The 13,974-nt window shown below is 35.4% G+C and overlaps 3 protein-coding genes and 1 non-coding gene across 6 annotated transcripts; 2 read left to right on the top strand and 2 right to left on the bottom strand.

The window, feature by feature from the left end:
• Positions 1 to 261: 261 nt before the first annotated feature.
• On the bottom strand, positions 262 to 2,216 carry LOC113659455 (gap junction epsilon-1 protein). Its single transcript, XM_047821534.1, has 3 exons — positions 2,049 to 2,216; positions 1,116 to 1,298; positions 262 to 880 (listed from the first exon to the last, which is right to left on the bottom strand). The coding sequence occupies exons 1-3, from the start codon at positions 2,079 to 2,081 to the stop codon at positions 482 to 484; spliced, it is 615 nt and encodes a 204-aa protein (XP_047677490.1). The 5' UTR covers positions 2,082 to 2,216; the 3' UTR covers positions 262 to 481.
• Positions 2,217 to 3,051: 835 nt separating this feature from the next.
• txlnbb (taxilin beta b) lies at positions 3,052 to 7,985 on the top strand. The gene is made up of 10 exons (XM_027172210.2): positions 3,052 to 3,134; positions 4,424 to 4,675; positions 5,304 to 5,395; positions 5,517 to 5,687; positions 5,794 to 5,988; positions 6,398 to 6,517; positions 6,662 to 6,736; positions 6,953 to 7,045; positions 7,191 to 7,286; positions 7,379 to 7,985. Exons 2-10 carry the CDS (start codon positions 4,435 to 4,437, stop codon positions 7,889 to 7,891), a joined length of 1,596 nt encoding a protein of 531 aa, XP_027028011.2. The 5' UTR covers positions 3,052 to 3,134; positions 4,424 to 4,434; the 3' UTR covers positions 7,892 to 7,985.
• Positions 7,986 to 10,202: 2,217 nt separating this feature from the next.
• dusp23b (dual specificity phosphatase 23b) lies at positions 10,203 to 13,203 on the bottom strand. 3 transcript variants are annotated; one of them, XM_047821950.1, is made up of 3 exons: positions 12,851 to 13,203; positions 12,206 to 12,506; positions 10,203 to 12,127 (listed from the first exon to the last, which is right to left on the bottom strand). In XM_047821950.1, exons 2-3 carry the CDS (start codon positions 12,473 to 12,475, stop codon positions 11,939 to 11,941), a joined length of 459 nt encoding a protein of 152 aa, XP_047677906.1. In that variant the 5' UTR covers positions 12,476 to 12,506; positions 12,851 to 13,203; the 3' UTR covers positions 10,203 to 11,938. The 3 variants fall into 3 exon arrangements, with proteins under 3 accessions (XP_047677906.1, XP_027028219.1, XP_027028216.1); XM_027172418.2 differs by having other exon boundaries at positions 12,206 to 12,504; positions 12,848 to 13,202; XM_027172415.2 differs by lacking the exon at positions 12,851 to 13,203 and adding an exon at positions 12,621 to 12,774 and having other exon boundaries at positions 12,206 to 12,504.
• trnal-cag lies at positions 13,142 to 13,224 on the top strand. Its single transcript has one exon. It is a non-coding gene; the product is annotated as a tRNA-Leu (tRNA).
• The last annotated feature ends 750 nt before the right edge of the window (positions 13,225 to 13,974 follow it).

Here is a 13,974-nt window from a genome sequence, read left to right on the forward strand (position 1 = left end):
CATTAATCTAAGATATAAATGCTGACAGTAATAAAAAAAAATGTTTTTAAATTAGTAACTGGCAAAAAATGGTTACATTTAGAGTATGTAAGTTGTTTAGGGAAATTTGTCACAGTAAAGGTACTGTGGTAAAATCACCTTTGTTTATCCATACAATTATGTGATGATCCACAAGGACAAGAATAATGCTTCTATGTGATTCTATCAGTAAAAGAGAATGTAGAGATCAAATCTTCAGACAACATACAGTAGTTTAAATGTAATTTAAAAAATGTATTAGTATTGTGTACCCTAAATTGTAGACCTTAGTTAAATGCATTGCAGTCATATTCCATTCTACTGTACAGTACCTGAGATTAACTGCTTAATATAACAAAAACAAAACAAAGGATAAAACAGCTCTTGGATGGATGTTTAAAAATCATTACAATATGAAAAACTAATTTTTTTGCACAAACACTGATAAAAAAATATAGAGTTGTCATTGTGTGCTCAGACAACACCACCTTCTGCGAAGAATTTCAAAAATCTCTGCGATACACAAAATCACAGTGATGATGGTGAATGCATACATTGCACTGAGGAAGATCGTCTTTTCAAAGTACTCAGGGACCAAACACTTTGTGAAGTTAAAGGCCTTAAGCTTAAGTAAGCTGGCATCACACATGAACACAGGCTGAACCTGAAATCCAAAGAGATGGCTCTGCAACCAAAATGCTGCCACCTCCAAGATCATCCGCAAAAGCACAGATATTATATAAAAGACTGTGTTGAGTGGCTGCTCGAGAATGTCCTCTTGGTCCATGTATTTACATGCTGCATAAAGATGGAACACAGCCCCTGGTACAAGGACTGTTACAAGCTGTAAGGCCCAGAACACCTGTAAGTGGAAAGTGGATGAAAAAAAATTACAGATGTTATTAATATATATATATATATATATATACACACACACACACACACACACACACACACACACACACACACACACACACACATATATATATATATATATATATATATATATATATATATATATATATATATATATATATATATATATGTTTCTGTTCACTTAATTGTGTTGAAGTTCACTTAATTGTGTTGAACTGTACCTGAGGTGTTACTGGTCGAAACTGGTTGTAACAGAAGACATTTAGTTCCCTACGGTCAGAGAGACAGCTAAAGTGAAGAGCCTCATTACCGTAAACTGCAAATCCCAGAACCCCCAGGAAAAACATACGCACAGAGCCAAAGAACAGAGTGTGGAATTGACCAATCACAGTGGGTGGCCGGAGCTAATACAAAAAACAAACATAATACATGATTGTAACGATTAAATTAATTTCTCTAATTTAGCTTTCAAGGCATCCATTAGAAAACACAAACCAAAAGCATTTACTGATGATCATCAAACATCTAATATGAAAGAACCTTATAAATAGTGTACATTGCACAGTTTATTAAATAATCAGAAATAACCCATGTGGCAAAAAAAAGAGAAACAAACATAAACTAGGGATAGAATTACTTACAAATCCCTCATAGAAGTTCTTTATGTAGTTTAACGACATGATTTTGTCTTTGTTCTGTAAGTTCGGGTACTCTTTGCAGCTTAGCCTTCATGGCCTACCTGTGGCTTTTGTAGAGATTTTACTAACACTGCTGCTCTGGGTGACATTTCAACTGAAGCAAAACCTCTGCCAGTGCATATTTCTCTTTAAACTTTAGGCATAAACAAAAAGACAGGACATGTGGTCTACACATAATCCCCATTTAACTTTGTCAGCAGGAAAACAAAACGCACCTGTGTGATGAAGAAAGCAGACAATAAAATGACTGTATTAAGGTCAAATTAAAATCCTAATCAGATATCTGCTAAAATGTTAAATGATTCATGAATTCCTTAGAAAAGAACAATGTTAAAACAAAATGAAACACATTTATACCTCATCGTTAATATAAAACGTGAGAGATTTTTTCTTGATATGAAAACATAATAATTTCATTATTTATATATTACAATCTGTTATGCAGTTTAAACTTACCAGCCCTGTAGGAGAGTTGTTTGCCCTTTCCATTCAGAACTCCTCTGCAGAAATAAATGTCCCTATACATCAATTCTACTCAGTGGAAACTCAGGGTTCTATGAGGTGTGATCATCCCTGGTCTGATATCCACATGGTATTGTCTGTTCAGAGCAGAGGCTTATGTTGTAAATGCATCCTATGCTGAAAAAGGGGCAAATGACACTTTATTTCACAAGGAGGTTAATGCTGTGTCAGTGAAAATGGCAACAAAGGCAGCTTTAGTGTTTCACAAACCATTCAAACACATCAGGGTAAACAAATGCAGCTATTTAACATATGGAAATAAAGACATTTGACAGTTTTATGTTAAAGTAACTTCATTGTTGTGTTAAAAGTAAAAATAGGTATGATAGACAAAAACTTAAACCATTAAAAAATCCAGAATGAAAAGCATGAACTTCGTTTGCTTAATTATATTGTTTGGGTTTCTGAATGAAAAGAAATTTGTTTGATCTAATTATTGATTATGTCTTTAGGAGGCATTTTAAAAGCTATAATAATTGTAAAAAAAAAAATTTTTTTATGCCTTTTATACCTAAACTATAAATTCCAGCATTGTGTTCAGACTTTAATGAGATTTTGGCTCTGCCCACAATTACATTTTATTGGATTTCATAGAGATGAAATGCTACAATGCATTACTTTATACTAACCTTATAAGGAAACTACTTTTCAAATGACTTGCATGGTATTCAAATTATAATCACAATACAGTCATGTGAATTTTTTATTTTTAACTTTTGAATGCATCAGAACTAAAAGGCCCATCAGTACAGTACGTACATTAATTTCCTAGTAAATCAGTCACTTTGTTCAGAAAATATTAGGTCAATGTGCAAATATATTTTTTCATAGTACTTACAAAAACAATTTTATACAGAACAATGAAAACAAGTTTGCTGACTCTTGTGTGTACCAGAGTGGGTTTGAATAGCATCCTACCAGATTATTTTGAGGTCTGCCTATGACAGCTGCTGTCTTTACAGGAACAGGCGCTCAGATCCTTCCTTCACTCCTCTTCTGTCTACTTCACTGCTGCTGGTGGTAAGTACTGTAGGCATTCACTTTTGAACTCAAGACACCAAATAACTCCATTTGCTACAATTTTTTCATGAATGCAATAATTATTCCGGTCAGATTTTTTCCAGTCAACTGTCATTATTATATTGATGTCATTTATGAAGAATGTAAAATGCTTGCTATGGTTTAGAAGTGCATGCCATGTTTGTGCTAAGAGTGTGCTATGAAGACATATGGTTTGTGTAGAACTACAAGTAGTTTGTGTGTAATTTAAAATGTAGTGTGCTTATAATCTGGGCAGTATGAAAAGCAAAACATTTCAAATATTTTTTATCAAACCGGGTTTAGGTCTAAACATTTGATGAAATAAAAAATCTAAAAGCAAAACATATTAAGGATATGATCAGTCATACAGAACAAAATATGCTTAAGAATAATAAATAAGTTGACCATATTAAGAAGATCTTAAAATAGACTGTTGGTCTAGAACAGGTGCCATGTGCCATGTGCTACAGTATGTGCTGTGCTTGTGACGCCAGGGGGTGATCAGGGGGTGGTCAGCCTGGACAGGGCTAAATTTAACCAAATGCGCAGTGAAACTATGCATTGTAACTTTCAGGGGTAAACAACCTCAAAGTTTAGAACCACCACCCGATCTCAAACAAACAGCACGTCCTTAAACATTCTTATCTTTATAGAGCTATTCTTGGGGTTTTGGGGGTGCTAAAACTTTTTAAACAACGTTTCACACATACACAAATATTATTGTTAGTAATAATGCAAAGTATCCAACATACTTCACCAACTTCTGTTACTGGGCCTTACATACGTCATATTTTAAGGAAACTTCAATTTATAAAGTATATCTCAAAATCATGGCTTTAGGTGCCAGTGATGAGGAGAAAGCTTCAGAAGAAAGACCTCACCCAAAACACAGGCAATTAAAAAAATGGTAGAATCTCAATATATGCAGAACATATCATTTGCAAAAGACACACAATGTTATCTTTTATGAACTGCTGTTTCTTTTAACCAAATACAGATTGATGTAATGACTTAATGATCACTGTAAAACAATTGTCACATCTGAACCCACATATCATCTAGGAGCCGCCTTCAGTCAAGACATTAGTTTTCTCTCACCGGATTACCGACATTATCTGTAACCTGTTTCCTGTGTGCATTTGCAATATCTTTCTTTTCTGTTAACTCTTGTTCCCTATCATTTTTCTTCATTGCTCTTTTGCTTGATTGACCCCTCTGATTTGTGACAAGATCCCTAAAGTTTAAGTAACATTCTCTTGTATTTTCAGTGACAATAACAATGGAGAACTGTAGTGTGCCTACAGAGGTACAAACCCTTACAAACAGTGTTCCCATTGTGAATGCTACCCCTGACCTTACTGAGGACCTGAATAAACAATTAGAGGACATCATCAATTTTTATCAGGCAGCCGAAAAGCAAGCTGAAAATGAGGACTTGGAGGAAGAGACAGTCACAGACATGAAAGAGTCTGGAAAGGCCAAAGACCCAAGGCTAGAAAAGAAAATGCTGAAAGGCCTTGGTGAGAGACTTTTCCTTGCTGTACACTGAATGAAAGCTAGACATTTCTGAAAAGGTTCCTATTTACTGTCTGACTGAGTTATTGTAGAAATAATTAAGTAAAGAACGAAACACTATGGGGTGGAATGTTATAGGAAAATAATCAAAGACAGGGTTTTGCAATATGACCTAATGTGATCACTCCAAAGAATATGTCACACATTTTTGGTTATGGTTATGTTTAATGTTGTGGAACATTCAAGAAACAACAACAAAAAAAGGAGAAGCTGTAAGCAGCCTTTTCCTGGTACTAAGAAACATAAAATGCTTTGTCCTGTAGTCTTTATTGTATCAGAAATCTTTACTCCTATTACCAAAGTAGTGAAATTATAGACTTCTCTCAAATGCTAAATAAAAGTTTCCTCACAGATATCTTCATCATATCAAGAATTAAAAGATTGTAAAATATCAGGTTAAGTGGCACATACACCTTATATGCTGTTAGATTTATAACATAAATAAACAATGCAGGCTGAACTATCCTCATAGCCATGCTGTTACAGAAAATGAATCCACTCGTTCTGATTACAGAATTCAACATTGCTATGATATAAAATTATCTACCTACATCTAAACATCTGTCATCACAGGGAAAGAGGCTATGCTTCTTATGCAAAGCCTGAACAAGCTTGGCACTCCAGAGCAGAAACTAGAAGCCCTTATAAAGAAGCACGCAGAGCTGGTGAGCACAGACAACTAAAAGTCATGCTGCAGCATGTGTGTTTTATGATCCTGTGATGTTAATTCAAATCAAGGATGACCTTGGAGCAGTCATAAATAAAGCCTTTGTGTACTGTCCACAGCTGGAGGAATACCGCTCAGACCAGAAGCAGCTGAAGATGCTACAGAAGAAACTGCTGCAGGTGATGAAGGAGAAAGATCAGCTGCAGAGTGAGCATAGTAGAGCAGTGCTGGCCCGGAGTAAACTTGAGGGGCTTTGCAGAGAGCTGCAGAGACATAACAAGACACTCAAGGTGTGACTGTCTAAAAACCTGATTTATACTTTTTGTACTTATGGGTATTTTCAAGTTTTGAGTGTATAGAAGAAGTGATGCATATTTACCCGAGCCCCTTTGTCAGGAGGAGACCCTTCAGCGATGCCGTGAGGATGACCTGAAGAGGAAGGAAATTACGACTCACTTTCAGAACACTCTTACAGACATCCAGGCCCAGATCGAGGAGCACAGCAACCGCAACAACAAATTGTGTCAGGAGAACAGTGACCTGGCTGAGAAACTCAAAGGCCTTATTGCTAAATATGACCAGCGAGAAGCGGTATGGGACCTTTACAGCACTTACTTTTGAACTTAATGTATCACTGTTAGATACAAGGAGCTTTATAGGAACATATTCCTGTAGCTCCCTCACTCACATTTTATATTATATGTTATATTGATTGGACAATTCCCAAAGGCGTTTTATGTGAAAAAAGCATAAAAAGGATAGTAATGGAGCTATTTTTTTTTCCACCCTCACTAAACTGACAGGTTCCACTATTTCCACAGCCTTAGTAAAGTGTTAAGGAGGATTATTACATTAAGAGTAATTAAAATCTTGAAAAATTACACTTTTTACACAGAACAATGTAGGAACATTTTAAAAATATATTTGTAAATTATGTCATTAACATAAGGCCTATCCCATGGATTCAGATTTGCTTTATTATTATATCTGAATATTGCAGAATCTAGAGAAAGTGTTCAAGCATAGAGACCTACAGCAGAAGTTGTTGGAGACCAAACTTGCTCAAGCAAATGCAGTGCTGAAAGATGCTGAAGAGAAGCGCAAGCTGGAGAGAGCACATGTGAGATACATGATTTCAGATAATTCACATGCACAATAACATTTTACATGCACTAAACTAATACACCTAATACACATTAATATTTATTTATTTATTTATTTATTTATTTATTTATTTATTTATTTATTTATTAATTATGGACAGTTACTGAAGCAAGCTGCTGAAGCCAAATTACAAGTGACACTTATGAAAGAGCAAGAAACTGACATGAAGACCCAGGTAAACAGCATCAAATGTTATACTTTTCCAGTTGTATGTTATAAAATTGTATTTTATAGAATAGAATGGGGCATAGAAGCCTTTATTATCACCACATCTATATTACAGCACAGTGGAATTCTTTTCTTCACATACCCCAACTGAGGAGGTTGGGGTCAGAGTGCAGGTGCAATGTATTTTAATTGTAAGTTAATACAATGTACCATGATTTTACAGCTTGCTGTGTATTCTGAGAAGTTTGATGAATTTAAAGGAGCTGTGTCAAAGAGCAATGGGGTTTATGCCAGCTTCAAACAAGACATAGATAAAGTAGGTATCTATTTAAAAAAAATCTAGTCTCTTAAGGGGAAAAATCTATTTAACTATTAGCACCCCTTATTCAATATTTTTTACATGAATAATTGAACACTGTAAGTTCAATATTTGAAGTTTAATTTAATATTTATATTTACAGATGGCAAAAAAGATGAAGAAGCTAGAGAAGGAAGCCAGTTCATGGAAAGCCCGGTTTGATGGCTGTAATAAGACTCTTATTGAAATGGTTGCAGATGTATGAAAGTCTATTAAATAATATAGCAGAATATTATTACTGGGCCCAGTTTACATAATAACCCTCTATTATTTTCTCCTCATTCTTTGTAGAAAGCAGTGAAAGAGAAAGAGTTTGAGCTTTTCACTTTAAAAACACAAAAACTAGAGAATCTTTGCAGAGCACTGCAGGAAGAAAGAAGGAGCCTCTATCAGAAGCTACAGGAAAGCCAACCAACCAGTGTTTCAGAAGACACAGCAACCAAGGTAGCAGAAGAAATAAAAGGCATTCACCACGAAGCACGTACCCATGAAGAAGCATTGATTGAGGCCACTGCTGCTGCAACACCTCTAATTAAAGAGACAGAGAATCTTAAGGTGGAAAAGTCCAAACCTGAAGAGGTAGCGGCAACCTTTCTAATATCTCATATCTGTGAGCAGGAAGATTTCCCTGCAGAAGCTAGTGAGGTTTCAGAACACTCTAAAAGCTTACAAGTGTCCCAAGAAAGTCCAGAGAACACCACCTGGCTGGAGTTTCACCCTGAAGAAGAGAATAGTCTGACCACAGAACCGCTGTCTAATAAAAATCAAGAGATTAGAGACAAAGAAATGGAGGCTGTTGACTAAAAAAATTATTAAAAGAAAAACTTTTATTACACACTAAAGAAGCTGTCATAATTCAACAATAAACATGTTGCCCAAATGACTGCAACTAAAAGAGTTTTGACTTTTTATTTCTTGAGACAAACTGATGTAGTGTCTTGTACCAGTCATTTTAGATTTCATGTCCCAGGCACCCTAAATTTCAACATCTACTCCTCAATTAACCGATGAGCAACCCAGTTTTACACCCACACCTGGCTCCCGAATGTCTGGAGTCTCCACAAAGACCAGATAACCCCATGTGGCTCATTGGGGCCAGCAAACAGAACACACACACACACACACACACACACACACACACACACACACACACACACACACACACACACACACACACACACACACACACACACACACACACACACACACACACACACACACACACACACACACAACACAATGAGACATTCCGTTTACTAATAAAACCCAAGATAAGGTACTCTAAGGTTCTCATTCTTATAACCCTTTTTGTAATGTGTTTCTTCTTTTAAGGCTTGCCTGACTTAAAATTATTTGCTCCTTAATTTCCTGACAAGGGTGTATTTTATTCATGTGTCAGAAAACAACATTGTATTTTAAAATCCGTTATACTCTATCATCATATCTTACTGATCATGGCATGATAATGTATACCTGTTCTAATGCCGTATGACCCTTTAAAGTCTGATGTCAGAATGTATACGAAGCTATTGTTTTCTTTTTTACTTCCCTAATGAAAGTGCATCTTGTTCATGTTTCATTTTTGTTTCTTTGCCTTTATCTTTGCCTTGATTAATGATCTATGTATGTAATGTATGCTGCCTTCATACCGTCATTACCCTTCATGTTTAGTATCCAAATGACCACAAAATTATCGGTTACTCATTTTTCAAGCACCGGTGTATTTTATTTGAGCACGAAAGGCGCCATACCATCTTAATACACCCTGGATCAAACTTTAAAGTCATCTAAAAGTTTGATAGCTAATCCACGCCCACAGACACCTGAAACAAAGGGAGTTTTTCCCTTCAAAATCCTGACCGAAGTATTGGTTATCTTCCCAAAGATGGGTGGAGTTCGTGACCTTTAAATTGTCACAAACACCACTAATCCGTGGTCAGACTTCAGGAACAGCTTCAAGACGACTCCATCTTCCTTCAAAGAAGTTCCAGCAAGCTTCACTTCCAAGAACGACAACTGCTCTGATCTTCAGGAGAACTTGGAAGAACGCCTGACCCCACCCTAACTGACTTTTCAGAGATTTCTCTGTTGCATCCGGACTCTTGTGCAGTAAGCCAATGCAAGTAACCGTTTCCTCTACCAACCAATTTAGATGCATAATTTTAAGTAGGAATCTTTCATTGAATCTTAAGGTGAATTTAAGTTTCTGTGACGATTTCCCAGTTAGGGTGTGATTAATTTTTGAGTCTAAGCTTGCCATTTCCTTTCCTTCCTTTCCCTAGTTTCTTCTTTCCAGTCTCTTCCTCCCTTTCCCCAATTTTAATTTCTTTTGTTTTATTTTATTTTTCATTTCCGTTTTCCCTATTTCTTTACACTGATTTAGTTGTAGCTAATGTATATTCGTCTACTGCAAATAACCCTTTGCTGGGATGGTCAGATGCAATTTACTGCCTGAATATTCACTGCAATAGTTTTTTATAATGTAGTTTCAAGGTCTAACACTATACTAAGTCATCTATCTACAAGTATGTGTACTTAGCATAAGATATGCTTAGAATACAGTACAGTCATAAGAGAACAGTAGGCAGGTGATGCCTGAGATGTTCACAAGAACAAATAATCAAAACTTTAAGAAAGTTTTTAAAAATCTTTATTGAGACAACTAATTATGTTGAACATGTTTAAATAAATATATATTATATATATTTGGAGAAATATTCACTTATCTTGTTCAATGTACTCAACTGAGTATTGCTTAACTCTACCATGGTGTATACCTATGGAACACCCTCTGTAGCAGATAATCACTTATTTATGTTTTATATTTATATTTTATGAAGAGTATATGTTTGAGAAGTAATGAATATTGTAAAATTTGCTAAAATGACTACAAACTAGACAGCCAAAACTATTAATGTATGTGTATATGTATTACACAGGTACCTCTAAGGAAACCTGTGAAATATTTACAGAGGAACACCTGTCATAGATACACCAATCTGTCACATGGAAAGGAGAGATTAAGTTTGAAACAATACTGTGTAGTCCATTCAATGTCAGTGCTACAACCAAAGTACTGATGTATAACAGTCAGAAAAAGTAGATGTTTACAATATAGCATAAATCAGTGTTTATTCATTTACTTTTTTTTATACAATTATACAGGAGCTCCAGAAAATTTTCCACATTTTCAGGGAGCACACATCCTTGTGCCACTGGCTTTGAAAATACCACAATGTTTGAACTATAACTATAACTTTTATAATGCTTTGAAATAAGATTTTTATAAATAATAATTAGAAACACTATGAAACAGTCTCGGATGTGTGTAAAATCTGTAAAGCTATAATCCTTCTGTCAATGGGATCAAGCAGTTGATTTGTGACTTTTCAGATAATGCTGTAACACCGATTATAAACATTACATACAGCATTGCTTGAAAGTTTGTGAACACTTTAGAAATGTCTATATTTCCGCATAAATATGACCCAAAACATCATCAGATTTTTCACACAAGTCCCAAAAGTGAAACAGATCCGACAAATATATTATACTTGGTCTTTTTTTTTTAAAGTTCCAATTTTACATATCTTTTTACAAGAGAGGCAAAAGTATGTAAAACTCTAGGTTTAATACTTAATTTCAAGGTAAAATTAGAGTCCATCTGATTTCAGTCAATTACTGTCCTGTTGTATTTAAAGAACAGACATCAAAGTCTGGTGTTCATGACGTGTGTTTTTGGAAGGGGATCTTTGTAAAAACAAATGAGATTTCTGAGGACTTCAGAAAAGGTTATTGTTGCTCACCAGACTGGAAAAGGTTGCAAAATTCTCTTTTAAGAGTTTGGCCTCATAGTCATATAGATTTTGTACAAATGGAGGAAATTTAAGACCATTGGTACATTCCCAGAAGTGGTCAACCAACAAAGCAAGACATGTTGGGTCAGAAAGGAATACAGGGTAACTTCTAAGCAACTAAAGGCCTCTTTTACTTTGGCTTATATTAATGTTCATGAGTCTGCCATGAAATGAACACTGAACGACCTTGGTGTGTAAGGAAGAGTTGCAAGAAGAAAGCCACTACTCCCCAAAAGAACTTTGCTGCCCATGAGGTTTGCTAAAGATCAAGTGGAAAAGCCAGAGGACTACTGGAAAAATTATTTGTGGAGGAACGAGACCAAATTAAAGCATTTTGTTTTAAAATGAGAAGCATTATTTTTAGAGAAAGGAAAATACTGAATTTCACCATAAGTCTGTGAACACACACTGTCCACTGTCTGTGAAACATGGTGGTGGTAGTATCATGCTTTGGGCCTGTATTGCTGCATCTGGGTCAGGACAGCTTGCCATAATTGATGGAGCAATGAATTCAGAATTACACCAGTGATCTCTAAATGAAAATACCAAGACAACTGTCCCTTAACTGAATCTTAAGAAAAAATGGTTCATGTACTTTTGCAAGTCACAGATATGTAATGTTGGCTCATTTGTTTGATTGTGTTCACTTTTTACTTTTAGGGCTTGAGTAAAAAATCTGATATTTTGGGTCAAATTTTTGCAGAATTATAGGAATTTCTAAAAGGTTCACAAACTTTCAAGCAACACTGGTAATAGGACTATGCATACCGAATGTGTCCTTTAATTAAAGTGACTGTGACTTTGTGATTTTGTCACTTTAGTATATATCTATTTAGTATATAGTTTTGGAAAATCTTTAAAACAGCTATAGTTTTTAAAAAGTGTAGGAGCACTTTTATTTTTTTAAATGTATGTTGACTGTCATTATGAAGATAAATGACAACAGTATACACAATTCTTTCAAATAGATAAAATTTATATTACTTAATATAAATCAACATTTATTTTGCTGATAGAACTGCACTACCATTTGCTCCTGTTCTCGAGTTTCAATAGAACCATGGCGGATCTTTCTAATTTCATTAATGGCATCAATCCCACTGATTTTTCTGCTCTTCACCAAGTAGCAGGCCAACATAGTTCCGGTTCTTCCGAAACCATGCAAACAATGCACTGCAACCCCCTAACATAAAGAAAACATTGATATTAGTAATACATTAGAAACAATATTTTCATGATAGATGTAGATATTTTGTTGTACCTCTCCTTTAGAATTGGCCTCCTCCACTATGGACAAGAAGAGTTTGATTTGATCAAAAGTTGGAGCACAGAAGTCATATATTCTGATGTGATGCAAAGTCAACTCTGGATAGTTGTCATGGTAAGGGGGCTTTCTTTCAGACAAAGTGACTAAGTGTTTGATTCCATTATTTAGTAGAAATTGATAATGGGCTGTCATCCTTGGCATCCCGAGTCCAGCTAATTTTTGTGGCTCAACCCATGAAAAGTTGGGAGGTGGAGCAGCTGCCATAGTTCTCAACTGTCTACGTCTCAACTGACCTGTAAACCCAGATTAATACAGTATCAGTTTTAAACACAGCAAAAAGTACAGGTGCTTTGCAATAAATTCTAATTAATAAATACAATTGTAACTAGTAAGTAAATAAGTAACCAACCAGTAATATTTTATTATTGACCATCCGATTTGTTAACACATTTACTTTAATACTTAACATGGTTAATACACCCGCTGCTAACTAGGAAGTTAGCCATTTAGCTAGCTAGTTTTTCCTTTGACTATCAGTTTCAATGACAACGAGTCACAATAATTCAGACATCAGAATCAGAATCAGATTCATTAGGCTAACGTGAATAGGCAGAGCTAGTGAGCTAGATATCTTACCTTTTTTTGTAAGACCGCCCTTTCGACTTTATATTTAACTATATGTCCAATGTTAAGCACGGAGTGAGCAGCCGTACAATATAATCGGAGCGAAAGCTACGCATCCATGTTAGCCGGCTAGCTAACATGCAGCTAAAAATACTCGCTGGTAATTGTCACCGGCCATTAATAAGAAAGGTTAAATATAAAGCCTGGATAGGTTAATAGACAACGTTATTTGCATTACACGTAATTTTAGAGGTTAATTTTAGTGTTGCAAAGGTTTACAAAGTATTTAAAATAGATGGCACTCGTGTCAGGATGGCCGAGCGGTCTAAGGCGCTGCGTTCAGGTCGCAGTCTCCCCTGGAGGCGTGGGTTCGAATCCCACTTCTGACATTACACATTTTTCTTTTATTTACTTCAGACTAAAATGGTTTTGGTTAATTTTAGCACACATTTAAAATAATACTACCGCTGTTGTTTTCACTACTAAAATATGCGTTATACAGTATACACCACTAAAGTGCATTGTGTTATTTACATGATCTACATTATAGGTTTTCACACTTTTCACATTGTTCTAGTTGAACAAATGCCACATATTTATCTGCTGTGTGTCAGTGCTTTTTGTTTCTCTGATGGAGAATCACAATAGAAGTTCAAATCACAGAGGTCAGTGACAGCTTTTGACTAATGAGTAAACCACAGTCAATCACCATCACCACCAAACCACTAGGCTCCTACAAGACACAATCTAAACCCATCCGTCACAGGTCACTTGCTAACCTGAAGTATTAGATTAGCAAACCTATACAGAAATCAAACTTCACAATTATTCTAATAAAAAATACACAAAAGACCAATATATACAATTTCTCACACTTAATTAATATGGGATTATTAATATGTTATAGGTTTACATCTTTCTTGTTGGTTAAGAATGAGATTGAGGTTATTTGAGTGGTCTAACAGTAGGGTCAGCAGGCATCATATTCTGGTTTTCCTGTTCAGGAAAGTGTTGAAGCTGCCAACACTGTTGATTATTTTCTGGTTTGTGAGAGTTCATTTGAGTTAACGAAGGCAAGCAATGTGTCAGCAAAGACTCGCAAGCTTGTGTCATTCTAGCTATATCAAACCATATTACCA

The sequence above is a fragment of the Tachysurus fulvidraco genome, chromosome 12 (assembly GCF_022655615.1).
Source record: "Tachysurus fulvidraco isolate hzauxx_2018 chromosome 12, HZAU_PFXX_2.0, whole genome shotgun sequence".
NCBI lineage: Eukaryota > Metazoa > Chordata > Actinopteri > Siluriformes > Bagridae > Tachysurus > Tachysurus fulvidraco.

Excerpts from the sequence above, each read along its gene's own strand:
- dusp23b (XM_047821950.1), bottom strand. The coding sequence starts at position 12,475 with ATGGCAGCTGCTCCACCTCCCAACTTTTCATGGGTTGAGCCACAAAAA. Across the intron at positions 12,128-12,205 it reads AGGCCAATTCTAAAGGAGAG|GGGGTTGCAGTGCATTGTTT; the intron begins GTACAACAAAAT and ends TCTTTATGTTAG.
- txlnbb (XM_027172210.2), top strand. The coding sequence starts at position 4,435 with ATGGAGAACTGTAGTGTGCCTACAGAGGTACAAACCCTTACAAACAGT. Across the intron at positions 4,676-5,303 it reads GAAAATGCTGAAAGGCCTTG|GGAAAGAGGCTATGCTTCTT; the intron begins GTGAGAGACTTT and ends CTGTCATCACAG. Across the intron at positions 5,688-5,793 it reads GACATAACAAGACACTCAAG|GAGGAGACCCTTCAGCGATG; the intron begins GTGTGACTGTCT and ends CCCCTTTGTCAG.
- LOC113659455 (XM_047821534.1), bottom strand. The coding sequence starts at position 2,081 with ATGGAAAGGGCAAACAACTCTCCTACAGGGCTG. Across the intron at positions 1,299-2,048 it reads ACAACTCTCCTACAGGGCTG|CTCCGGCCACCCACTGTGAT; the intron begins GTAAGTTTAAAC and ends TTTTTGTATTAG. Across the intron at positions 881-1,115 it reads TTCGACCAGTAACACCTCAG|GTGTTCTGGGCCTTACAGCT; the intron begins GTACAGTTCAAC and ends TTCCACTTACAG.